The 13,039-nt window shown below is 30.1% G+C and overlaps 1 protein-coding gene across 1 annotated transcript; it reads left to right on the forward strand.

Moving 5' to 3' along the window:
* The first annotated feature begins 6,205 nt into the window (after positions 1 to 6,205).
* On the forward strand, positions 6,206 to 11,395 carry LOC129292168 (pumilio homolog 24). The gene is given in 17 exon segments (XM_054929714.1): positions 6,206 to 6,536; positions 6,882 to 6,935; positions 7,013 to 7,074; positions 7,190 to 7,271; positions 7,370 to 7,493; positions 7,605 to 7,688; positions 8,024 to 8,138; positions 8,601 to 8,751; positions 8,855 to 8,968; positions 9,065 to 9,136; positions 9,613 to 9,663; positions 9,750 to 9,800; positions 9,993 to 10,097; positions 10,175 to 10,447; positions 10,576 to 10,650; positions 10,738 to 10,979; positions 11,079 to 11,395. Coding segments are annotated over 17 exon segments (2,019 nt in total). The 5' UTR covers positions 6,206 to 6,290; the 3' UTR covers positions 11,197 to 11,395.
* Positions 11,396 to 13,039: the final 1,644 nt, after the last annotated feature.

Consider the following 13,039-nt stretch of genomic DNA (forward strand, 5'->3'; position numbering starts at 1 on the left):
AGACTGGTCCTGTCAGTCCAGTACTCACTTAGCTTTTTTTTCCTCTTTTTATTCTATGAGAGGCAATAATCCATTCCAACATAATAAACTCAATTAAGATAGTAAAAATACTTATAATAATAATAAATCCATAATAATTTCTAATAATAAGAAAAAAAATATTTTGTTATAGTCTAAATTATTTAAATTTATAAACTTTAATAAAAACAGTACTCAAAAAATTCAACAACACTATATTACAATAACAATTTAGAAACAAACTTAATAAATCTTTATGCAATCATCTCCTTAGCATCAATTACACTTTAAACATTTGTCAAAAATAAATTAATTATAATTATAATAAAAAAAATTAATAGGACTGGACTGGACCAAGTGGTCCGGATGCCTGGTCTCTTGTCCAGTCCAACCCGAAAAAATAGTCTGGTCTTTTTAGTCCTTTTGGTCCTGAAGGACCAGTGACTATACAGACCGAACAAGACTGAGACCATCTCGGGTTGGACTGGACCAGACAGGACTGGGAGACTTTTGCACAGCCCTAGTTTTTATGTTTGATAATAGCGGGGCCCGCATTAACTCGCGTGCGTGTGTGTGTATTTTGCTTCCAATTTTTTAAAATGAGTCTCGTAGCTAGATAACATGAAATATAAATGTGACAAGGATTATTTATAAGGATAATGATAATGCAAAAAAAATTATATGATATGATAAAAGATTAATATACTAACAAAATAAGCTATTTAAAGGATTATATGATTATAATATTACTCATATTAAGTGTACAATTTTTGAAAATCACTTCTATTAATTTATTAAAAATTTAATAAATGCAATCATAAATACACATAACATTTATTTCCTATAAATGATACCAAAAAATTATCTAAAATTCACTCACTAAAATTTAAAATAACATATATTCATTATTTAATTGAAATTTTTTGAAAAAAAAATTCTAACAACACGTCCATGGCCCCTCCATCGTAGGGGCTAAATGTAGATTTATAAATAACATCGGTTGAGTAGCGTTAAGTTACTACATGATTGGCGGAAAAAACATAAGGGGGAAAAACAAACAAACGCACCACTTTGACGGTTATATGTAGGGGTGAAAATAGGCTTTATTAAATTAAGTTTTGACTGAATGAATTTGAGCTTATGTGATAAATTAAAGATTTAAGTTTGACCTAAAACATATAAAAAACTTTTCACGACTTAAATTTAAGCCTATCTAAAGTGTAATTTAGTTTAAAAGCATATTTAAAAATTTACTTAAAAATAAACTTTTTAAATAAGTTTACGTTTTAATTTTAAACATCTTAAATATACTTTAAAAATATTATAATATACAATATATAATATGATTTATCAATTATAATACATAATAGTTGAAAGGATGTACCAATTATAATACAACATAACAACAAAATAATAACATTAAGATTAATATATAAGTCTAATATGATTAAAAATATAATTAAAAATAAAAAAATAAATTGATTAAAAATCAAATGATGAAATTAATGTGTTTGTGATACACCTATATATGCTGGCTTGTTGGGCTTTAAAAAGATAGGCATGACTTATTTAATTGAATAAACTTAATTAAAAGCTTGAGCTTATTTAATACTCCCTCTATTTAAAAACGTAAGGTATTTTTTAAGAATTTAGATGTTAAAAAAATGTAAGGTATTTTTAATCTTTTGAGGTGTAACCATTACATTTTTTTTCAAAAAGTGTTTCTATTGACAATGACTTTATATTTATTGTAGAGTATTTAATAAGAGTAAATATAAAAATATAGGGCTAGTTTGAAAATAGATAACTATTTTATTGAGAGTCAAATTTAATTAAAAATGTTTTATATTTTTAACGAAAAGAGTAAGTAAGTTAGAATATGCCTAAAATAAGTTAAATCACAAGCCTTTGTGAAGGATTTGATTTATTTTCACTTCTAATTCTCTTAGTCTAATATGAGTTCATTATGAAGTAGTTTCTCAAAATTGAAAAATGTCTTGTAATTATTAAAGTCTCGACCAAGGGAGGAATTAGATACTCTTCCAGTCTTCTTTATAAATCATTTCAATCAATTTTATTATTATCAATACAAAAAAAATACAAGAAATAAAAATATATAGAATTTTAAATATGTCCTCATATAACCAATAAAAAAAACAATGCTTTAAAAATATTTTTTAAATATTATATAAAAAGTTATATTAATTTATAAATAAGACTAATTTTTTTAAAATATAATTTATAAATAAAATTGGAGAGAATACATGGGGCAACCTGTCCACCCCTTTAGTATATGACGGGGGTTTGTCCTTTTGAAGGCTATCGCATCACAGAAAAAATGGGGGTTTTGGTTTTGGCTTTCAGTCCCATGTTTTTGTTAAAGAAAACTTTCAAAATCCATTCTCACGGCTAATACTAACACATCACCCCCACACATATTATTGCATCATATAATACTGCTTTAATATATTAAATACCAATATAATAAATGTTTTATATTATCATTCACTTTTTATTTTTTACCAGAAGCATTCACTATTCATTTTGATGGAAAGAAAATAGCAAAAAAATATTTTTTTGTATTCTATATTTAGTTTTTTTACTTAATTTGAAAATCACACATAAATTATTATTTTTTTTAAAAGCTATAGAGTATGTTATATATATAATTTCATCAAAATATACAAAAATATATTAAAAATATAATTTTTATTTATTCTTCATATTTATTTTAAAAATAACACAATAAATAAATTTTTCCTCTTTAATTTTTTATTATCTAAAAATATCATCGAATTATAATGTATTATTATCTTATAAAATCACTTATTTAAATATTAAAACATTAAAAAAAATCCCTCTCTATATATATTTATTATTTTTAATAAATCTGGGCCCCCAAGTATCAGCACCCTGGTTCCGCCCCTGGTCTCGGGCCTCAATATAATATACACTTGGACGTTGTTTTAAATGTGGGAATTTGTGACCAATGGCAGTTAGGTTGCGTGGTAAGACAGTGAGAGACTTGTCAAACTTTTCATGTGAAATCCCAGGTACGAACTCTTATCATAAACAACTTAGTTTTGTTTGAATTTAGATTAGTCATTGGCATTAGTAATTGGTATTATTATTAGTAACATTGAATTAAATTGCCTTGATGATTTGAAAAAGAAAATCAGGACTACAAGTGGCAGCTTAAAGCATGTCACTTTCAGATACAGGATTTGCATGTGTGGCCAATCAGGTTGAAAAAACCAAAAGACAAAACAAACTTCAACAGTTCTTTTATTCAAATTATTGAATCAAATTGTGGCGTATGCAAGTCTTCAAGTTTGAATATGTTTTTTATCAAATAATTGAATCAAATTGTAATCAAAGACAACCGGAAATGTAAATCATATCATTTTTAACACGTGTCAAAATGGTATTTTAATCAGTCAAAATTGATTTAATTAACTTGAATTGGGGTTGATGGGTTAGTCAAGATCAAGATTTTATGCGTGATACTTATAGAATACATTAGGCCATAGTGATATGGTGATTTCATCCAAAAAAAAAATTGTTGATTTTTTTAATATCCTATAATAGTGCTAAAACTCTCAATTCAAATAGTCAAAAAGGTAAAAATGTTTGAAAAGTACTATATATATATATATATAATGAAATAGATCGTCTGACAGACTTTGAATAAAACCAAGCTAAATAAGAAAAAAATCAAATGGGCCAAAACAAATATTTAATCAAGTGAGTTTTCAATTTTTCCAACCCAACTTAGAAGCACCTGTATCTTTAACAGGGCCCAAGCCCATAAGTTGTTTGTCCAATTGAATGTCTAGTTGTTTCTTGCATTGTTCTTCAAAATATTGGGGAAAAAAGTCAGTTATTTCCAAATTTAATTAGGAAAACAAATTTCTAAACACTACAAAGGCACCTTTCTTTTTTTATTCAATCGAGAAAATTCAACTAAGTTACAGTAACTTCCATTTGGAATATTATTTATTGCAAGGATGCAGTCACTATCTTTTTTATTTAAATTTAAACATTTTAATTAAGATTATTGTCTTTAAATAATTAAATAAAAAGAATAATACTCAACCTTTTTACCAAAGTCTTTTCCACTCGAAAACGAAATGATCAATGCCAAATAAAACATACCTTATGTACTCATTTGATCTTGCCTCAAATATAATTATGTTTAATAAGAAAATACTTATAAAAAATAAAAAGACTACACCGCAATATAATTTTGTCGCACTTCCTCGCTTACAAGCTGCACTAACAATGTTGGTTTCTGCATTTGACCCAGATCTAGCGTGTTGCAAAAGTGAGGACAATTCCACATGTATAATCCACAATCTATTAATCTCCTCCTTTGATTAATTGACATAAATCAACTATTGGTTTCATCGGCTTACATTAGAGATGTGGCATTGAAGTTAAGTTGTTTTAGTGATAACATTGCCTCTTTTTTCTTAAAAAAGGTTTCGAGTTCAACTTCAACGTTGAGATGTTTACATGCCTCTTTTATATATAAAAAAGATTATATTAAGGATAATTTTTTAAAATTAATTAAAATTGGTGTGATTAAATTTTTCAAATCAATTGAAGTTGACACAGATAATAAAAACTCTCATCAGTTAAGCAAATAATTGGGTTTTATATTCAAAATCCTGTATCAAAAAAAGATTTACTTTTATCTTTGTTATTCTAGGGAGATAATTTAGGTACTGTTTGAAAACTTAACATTTCACATTCCAAAAGTAGTTCTTAACTTTTGGAATGTAGAATATTATTTGGGATGATTTTTTCAGCTAAAATATGCTTTAAAAAAGAACTTTTAGAATGGCCAAAAATAGATAAAATCATAAACTCACTTTTGTAGCTTTCCAATATGAATGTGAGCATGTGAGCATTAATGAGTGATACCTAATATTACAATTAACCATGATACCTTCATTATTTTTTCCCTCTTCTCATGCAACCAGTTCTAGCTCAAAAATTAATTTAGCTAAACAATTTTACTCCATACTTATCATAATTATGCTTTCAATATAAATTTTAGCTTAATTTTCATTTTTTTAATAGCCATAGATAGTAGCAAGAAATTCAAGAGAAGAATTGCAACTTCAACTCTATCACATTTTACACTCGCACATTTCTTTTTTCCAGGGAAAAGAAATCATGGTTTCTCATCTCAATGGCAACAACAGGATAGAGAAGAAATCCCATGCTAAGGCACAAACAGAGAAGGGAGAAGATGCATAAAAACTCAACAGCCAAAGAGAAAAATAAACTCACAATCATACCTCAACATTGGCGATTTATAGCAAGTATGGTGTAAGAATGAAGAAGATGAACCTTGTGACTAAATAGGAGAGGGAAAGACTCACAAACATAATCTTGTAGCTCTGGTGACTCAGCTCACTATACAGTAGAGGCACAACATACAAGGAAGATAGGACAGAGGCGAGAGAATGATGGCAAAAGGCTTGAGCTAAACAACATTGAAGAAGTAGAAGAAGAGTAACGACAGCAAGCTTATGATAGAGTTAAGGCCCTCGCTAGTGATGCTGTGATGACGAAGAAGGGAGAAGGAACTTACGGAGGATGGGAGGATGATCAGAGCTCTGTCTTTGTTGGTGGATTCTAGAGAAATTGAAGAAGAAAATGAAGAGAACATAGCATGTATGAGTTCTATTTTCTAATACAAATAAGGGGCAAAACGGCAAATATGACCACAAGTTAAATTTTTCCCACTATTAAATTTTATATTTTTTATTCTTATTATTTAACATTCTAAATTTTATATTACTTTAAATTTATTTCACATTTTTTAAATATTTCTAATATATTATATTTATATAATAAAAATTATAAATTATCATAAATTATTGTCTCTCTTTATTATAGTATATTCAAGCGTATATTTTAAAAACATTAATTTTTATTAATTTAAATAAATTTTAATTTATTAAATTAATTGTTAAAAAATATATTTAAATAGAAATTTTATTATAATAATTAATTTTTGATAAACTAAAAATTAAATACACTTGCTCATTCCCACCAACAAGAATCAAACAAGTCGTTGGCTAATTTTGTTTTTGTTTTTAATTTTATTTTTTTAATAAATTAAAAAGAGTAATGGGACTGCATTCAAGGTTTCCGTCTTTTTCCATGCCCTGTTCATTTTAATCCCAAAAACCCCTAATAAACCTCACCATTGGGAGGCGCCAAACAGAGAAGAAGCGCTCGGGCTTTGATCGGCATCCATGGCGGCGAAGAAGCAGCCGGTGGATAAGACCAAAAAGAGAAAGCGAATTCCAGGTTCTAACACCGAAGCAGGTAAACCATCTCCTTCGAAGTTACCCAAGCTTGCTGCCTCAAAATCTTCCTTAACTTCGAAGAACAGTGTCTCTGGGAAGTCCTCGAAATTCATTAAAAAGGGAAAAGATGTCAAAGATGGTAAAGAGAAGAAGGCTCCGGTTACAGCTCGAGAACGTCGAATGCATGCCAAGGTTTCGTTGCTTATAATAATTATTTTATTATTTTGCAACAGTCTGGAGGAACTTGTGATGCTGAAATATACTGCAGGCATTTTTATTTTTGATTATCTATGTTAGTTATGACTTATGCGTGAGTGAGCACATCTGTTTAAGTCTTGGAATTTATTATCAAAGAAGGCAATTTTCGGTGTTCTGTTCAAAGATCGGGAAAATAGTTAGTACGGGTTTTTTTCCCCTAGGACTGGTTGGCAATTTCAGTTGATGGCGTAGGTTGTGTCTTCATGGTGTTTGAAACTAGTTGGTGAACCAGTCGGAGGTCACTTATTGTGGCTAGTCGCATCACTTGTGTTATTGCAGGAACTTGCAGAGGCTAGAAAGAAGAAAAGGAAGCGGCATTACACGCTTGAACAAGTGAGGTTCATGCTCACGATACTATTTTTATGGCAGCGGTAGATATGCTACTTATCAAAATATGCTAATTTGAACAGGAGCTAGCACGTCTGTGGGAGAAAATGAGACGCCGTGATATTTCTAAAGAGGACAAGACTAAGTAGGTTCCTCTAAACCATATTTAACAACTTGATGGTTACTTCATGGCATGCTTAACGTCAACTTTATTTTCTTTTGTTCCCTCTCATTTTACGTTGCATATGTTGTCTGAAAAGGCTGGTGACAGAAGCTTTGCAAAAGATGAAGGGGAAAATTCCCGAGATTGCTGGGTCTCATGTGTCTTCTCGCGTTCTTCAGGTATATGTTTTCTTTTTCAGTTCAAGGCATTCTAATATCAGTTTTCATATTATTTTAGATCAATTTGCAGTTTTAACTGTTTCTTTCCTCGTCAATAGACATGTGTTAAGCATTGTTCACAAGCTGAAAGAGATGCAGTATTTGAAGAGCTTTGTCCGCATTTTATAACTCTTTCATACAATGCATATGCGGTTCACTTAGTAAAAAAGATGTTGGACCATGGTAATTGTGATTGTGAACTTTAAAATTTAGTACATTTAATATTGAATTTTTGTTCCATAACTTGTCATGTAATCTTGTTTTTTCTTCTAACTTGTCATCCTTCTCTTTCAGCTTCCAAGAAATAGCTCGCAGGCTTTATCTCCTCTCTTCATGGGCATGTTGCTCCTCTTCTTCGTCACATGGTTGGATCAGTTGGTAAGTAAAACATGTCTTTTTTGCTTCTGATGTATTCTTTAGTTTGTCTAAATTTGGTACAGATGTTTCTCAGAGCCTGTGATGACTCAATGGAGCAACTTTGGAATCTGATTTTCATTGGGTTTTGCAATATATGGACTTGTAATGGGATGTGAAAGGGTCTAGAAGGATGAAGAACAGACAACAGATGAAAACCAATGATTATTTTTTTTCCTCATGCAACTTAGCATTTTGCTGAAATTTTATCCATAATATATTAAATTGCCAAAAATGCATGGCGACAGTATTCTGCAAAATGGAATTTCTGACTTATTGTGCTTTTCCATGTTATACAGTTGTTGAGCATGCTTATGAGTTAGCTACTGCGGCCCAAAAGCAAGAGCTTCTGTTGGAATTATGCTCTACAGAACTCCAGTTATTTAAGAACCTAGTCTCATTGAAGGAAGGCAGGTAAAATTTCAGCACTTAGAACCCATAGCAATTGTAAAAGATTTTCGTAAATAACCTCTCAAGTTTCTCGCTTTTCATCAATCATAGTTAAAAGTAATAGCATATTGAGGAGAATTAATTACTGGGACATGGAATATATAGTTGGCTAGTTGCTCTCTCGGCAAGCACAGTACCTGCAAAATGTCAAATTCATCCTCTGTGCATAATGAAGATGAAACATCTGTTCTTATGACTTTCTTGATGTCTAGCATTTGCGTGCTCTATTTCATTGAATTTGATTGGATTGATCAATCACACTCTGCTTGAAGAAGCTGGTGAAGTATGGAGCAGTGCTAGCAAAAATTGCTCCTCATCCTATCCTAATTTGATATTAATTTTTCTTTTTTCTTTTTCAATAACAGCTTTATCTTTCTCTAGTGCTTCAAGCCTCCAATCATTTCCTGACTTCTATCTTCATATCAGGTTAGTAGATGTCATTTCCAAGTTAGGACTTCAGAAAGGTTCAGTTTTGCGACATATGGCATCAGTGATCCAACCAATTTTAGAGAAAGGAATAGTTGACCACTCTATAATACACAGACTATTAACAGAATATTTAAGCATTGCTGATCAGGTTCTTCTCTACCCTTCCCTCATTACTCTGCATGCTTTGCATTATGACCAAGAAATTTGGCTACGGCTGTATTTTCTGATATCTAAAGTGATTTTGTGAAAAGTCCTCTGTCAGAGATATAATGGAACAGCTGTCCAGTCCACTTCTGGTTAGAATGATTGGTACGAGGGATGGGGCCAAACTTGGGATTCTTTGTGTAAAACATGGGAGTGCCAAGGTATCGTTTAGCAATGCCCTGCATAGTCGATTAAGCTATATGTCTTTCGGTGATTTTATTCTGACATGTGTTTGATCTTTTGACATTCCATTTTAGGAAAGGAAGAAGATTATCAAAGGAATGAAAGGCCACATAGACAAAATAGCTTATCACAAATATGGATGCATGGTAAGGAATGTGACTTAGTAGTTATGTTTTGTAGCCAAGGCATGGTCATCTTGCATTTGTATATTTGGGGTTTAATCATATAATAGTAACATTAAATTGCTTGTCAATACGTTTCAGCTTCAAATGGTCAATATTTAAGGAAAATGACCAGTTATGACCTGGCTAAATTTGAACATGCTTAATTACAATGGGTGGATAAAATGCATTAAACATGTCAAGGAAGGTTTATTTTCAGGGAAAACTTGTTGCAGTCTCACATGCTTTCAAATATTATTGCTTTCATTTCAAGTTTTGCCTCTGCTGGTACTTGAGACCATCCATTTTTTCAACTGTTTTTCAATGCATGTTTTAGATTGCCTTAGAATAAAAAAGCTTTGCGCATAAAAGAAATGGGATCATGGAATTGTCCTAACTACTTGCTATTATCAGTTACTTGCTGCTGGATTTTTAATAGGGGGTCATCCTTATACTTTCAGGTGCTAGTCTGCATAATTTCAGTTGTTGATGACACTAAACTGATAACAAAGGTTGGTTCTTGCGCTGGTTTGTCTCGTTGTTGTGGATATCTAAAGAATGTCCATCTCATTAAGCTTTTAAATTTTTCTTGTTACAGACTATCATTTCTGAGCTTCAAAGAATTTTAAAGGAGCTTGTTTTGGATAAGGTGTCTTCTATGGTCCTTTTCCCTTTAATGCTAGTGGTTATAAAAGACATAACATAGTTTTTATCAAGTGATAGGTACTAACCCTCCACAAAATAACGAAGGATTATGTACTGTTTGCTTCTTATGATTTGTTTTTAATTCTCTCCGGTTCGACACCTCTAACTCTTTTTGTTTTATTTGTGAACTTTTCAGACTGGACGGTGTGTTTTACTCCAATTGCTTCATCCTAATTGTTCCCGATACTTCAGTCCTGATGACCTTGCTTCCTTGAATTCATATATACCATCACTTGCCAAGGTCGCTAATGATGCTATTTCTTTTGTTTTCTGAGGTTAATGAAGATAAGAGTCTCATTTCAGTTGGATTTCATTCAGGATCGTTCAGAAGCAAGGACTCAGAATGAAAATTCCAAGGTCGAAGAGCCTTGTGACAAGGAACCTGAAGACATGGAAGTGACAGCAGATGAAGTGAATAAAGATAAACCTTCTAAGGTTCAAGAACATAGTGACAAGGAGGCAGAGGAGGACATATTAGATGAAGTCAACAAAGATAAAACTTCTGGGGAGGATTCTCAACTGGTTGAGGGTGGGAAAAAGGATCCAATTGTCCGAAGGCAAGAGCTATTGATCAAGAGTGGACTTGCAGAGGTGGGTGGGTCACCTTAGCTTTGCAATTTGTTGTCATGTTTCCCTCTTTTGCTCAAATAATTCGTTCCCTTTCTTTTTGATGACAAATGGTGATTTACATATTGATTGGGTAAATGACTACCATGCAGAGTCTCATTGATACATGTATTGAGAATGCTGGAGAACTGATCCAATCGAATTTTGGCAAAGATGTCATTTATGAGGTAGTAAATGTGAATACTTGGTGATTCATCATATTTGAAAGTTGTACAGATTTTTGTCACCTGAAAGTTGCGGTTCCTGCAATGCAGGTTGCAACTGGGGGTTGTGATGGCATACTCCACCCAGCCTTGGATGAGAAGATAAATTCACTTCATGAAGCAATAGCATGTCTTGCAGCATTACCAAAATCACAAGAGGAGGAGCATGTCCTTGAAAATTTTCATTCAAGTCGGACTATTAGAAAACTTGTTTTGGATTGTCCCAATTTCGCTTCTACCTTATGGAAGAAAGCCTTGAAAGGAAAGAGTGAGGATTGGGCGCGTGGTCATAGGTAGGCTTCGTTGGAAATTCATATTATTATCGAATAAATTATCTCCCCTTGTGAAGGACTGATTACATCTTGTTTCGGTATTATGGTTGTGATTTGCAGCTGCAAGGTTATTTCTGCATTTGTGGAATCATCAGATACGAAGGTACATGAACTGGTAAAAAAGGACCTGCAGCCTCTAATTGAGAAAGGAATTCTGAGAAGCCAACCAAAGGCGTAGAATCAGCGATTGAGGAATAGGAGCGGAGAATACCGCTTTCTGTTTTTGCTTTTCACAGTGGAAGACACCACAGGATTTTGCTATACACTGACCAGCCGCTAATTTTGTGGAGGAAGTTGTCCTTTTTTTTTTTTTTTATTGGGTTCCTTGTCTACATCCTTTTCAATTCAGTTTTGCTCATAATCTTTTATTTACTTAAGCTTAACTACGTTTAAATTTTTGAAATGTGCGATAAAATGGAAAATTACATAGAGCTAATAATTTGAGTCAAGTTTGATGGGTTAGTACAAACTCGCTTTAAAAATTTAAACTTGAGTCTGAAAAAATATTAATTTTTTAATGTTCAGTTCTATTAATAGGCCTGTGAAAAATTTGGGCCAGCTCTGAATATCCAAATGAAAAAAATTAATTTTTTAAAAAATATATATAAAATATAATAAATATTAATTAATTTTTTAAATTTTATATTATTTTATATCAAAATATTATATATTTCAGTGTATTATTATAGTTATTATTTTTTTAAAAAAATTGAAAATATTTATACTTTCATATTTTTATTGTTTTTAATTAATAAAATATCTCAAAATAATATTTAAAATATATTTTAATATTATTTTTATATTTTAAGACTTAATTTTTTAAATTTTTTTGAGTATTATACATCATTTGTATATTTAAAAAATATATTTTTTATTTTTTATAAGATAAGATAATTAATTTTAATGTATAAATAAAATTGAAAATAATTTTAAAAACAAAATTTGGGCATGTATGAATTTCTAACTTTACTATTAAAGAAATATAATAAAAAAATATATTTGGATAATTATTTGGTTATTAATTACACTAAATTTGATTAAAATTAAAAATAAATTAGAGTAAAAATTTTTTATATGTGAGAGTTAACCAATATAAAAATATTAAACAAAGAAACAATTCAAAAAAAAATATTTTACTCATAATTAAATAATTTTTTATTATAATATAATGGTGGTTATTTTTTTTATATTCTTAATGTGAAAAGTACAGTTTACTCTAAAATTATTAAAAATTTTGAATTAATCAAACAATAATTTTAAATTAGTAGTCTAACTTTGATTGAATTAAGATTAATTTGATCATAATTAAAAATATAATTTAATTAAAATATATAAAATATTTATATATGACCATAATAAGAGTAATATTTAAACAATTGTGACATTAATTTATAAATAAAGAAAATATTCATGAATAAATTATACATAATATAATAAAATAGTAACAGAGCTATAAATATAAAGTTGATAAGTTATTATTTTTTATTTTATTCTTTTAAACTTAAAATAATATTTTATGTTTAACAAAATTATTTTAAAATAAAATTGGTTCAAAAAATATTTTTAAAAGTTTTGAATATTTGGGCTGGCTCGAATAAGTTTTGAGTTTGAAGATGTTAGGGTTCTGTCTGAATTGCCAATTTTAAAATTACGCATCGGTTGATTGGAGAAAACTTGTTTATATATAAATCTTGCATAATACTAAAAGCCAGTCATGTCTCTTGGGACGATGTAATTTTTGTTAAGGAAACTGGGTCGGACCGGTTTGCATAATACTAAAAGCCAGTCAAATCGGTTTGTCTGGGAGCTAGTTCCTCGGACTGTACTTTAAACCAGAGTGGCCAGATAAAAAAAGGAAAAGCTAAAAAACCAATTAAAAAAAGTGGCCAAACTAAAAAATAAACGTCATAGCTTTAGCAAGATATCATCCTATCCTTTCCATTATAAAAAATAATTTTGAGTACTCGTATATTTTTTTTTATTTTAAGTTATTGAATATTTTGACCGACAACTTTTAATAT

Source organism: Prosopis cineraria, unplaced genomic scaffold (assembly GCF_029017545.1).
Source record: "Prosopis cineraria cultivar Desert tree isolate PC_DT_omini unplaced genomic scaffold, ASM2901754v1 PC14, whole genome shotgun sequence".
Classification (NCBI taxonomy): domain Eukaryota; kingdom Viridiplantae; phylum Streptophyta; class Magnoliopsida; order Fabales; family Fabaceae; genus Prosopis; species Prosopis cineraria.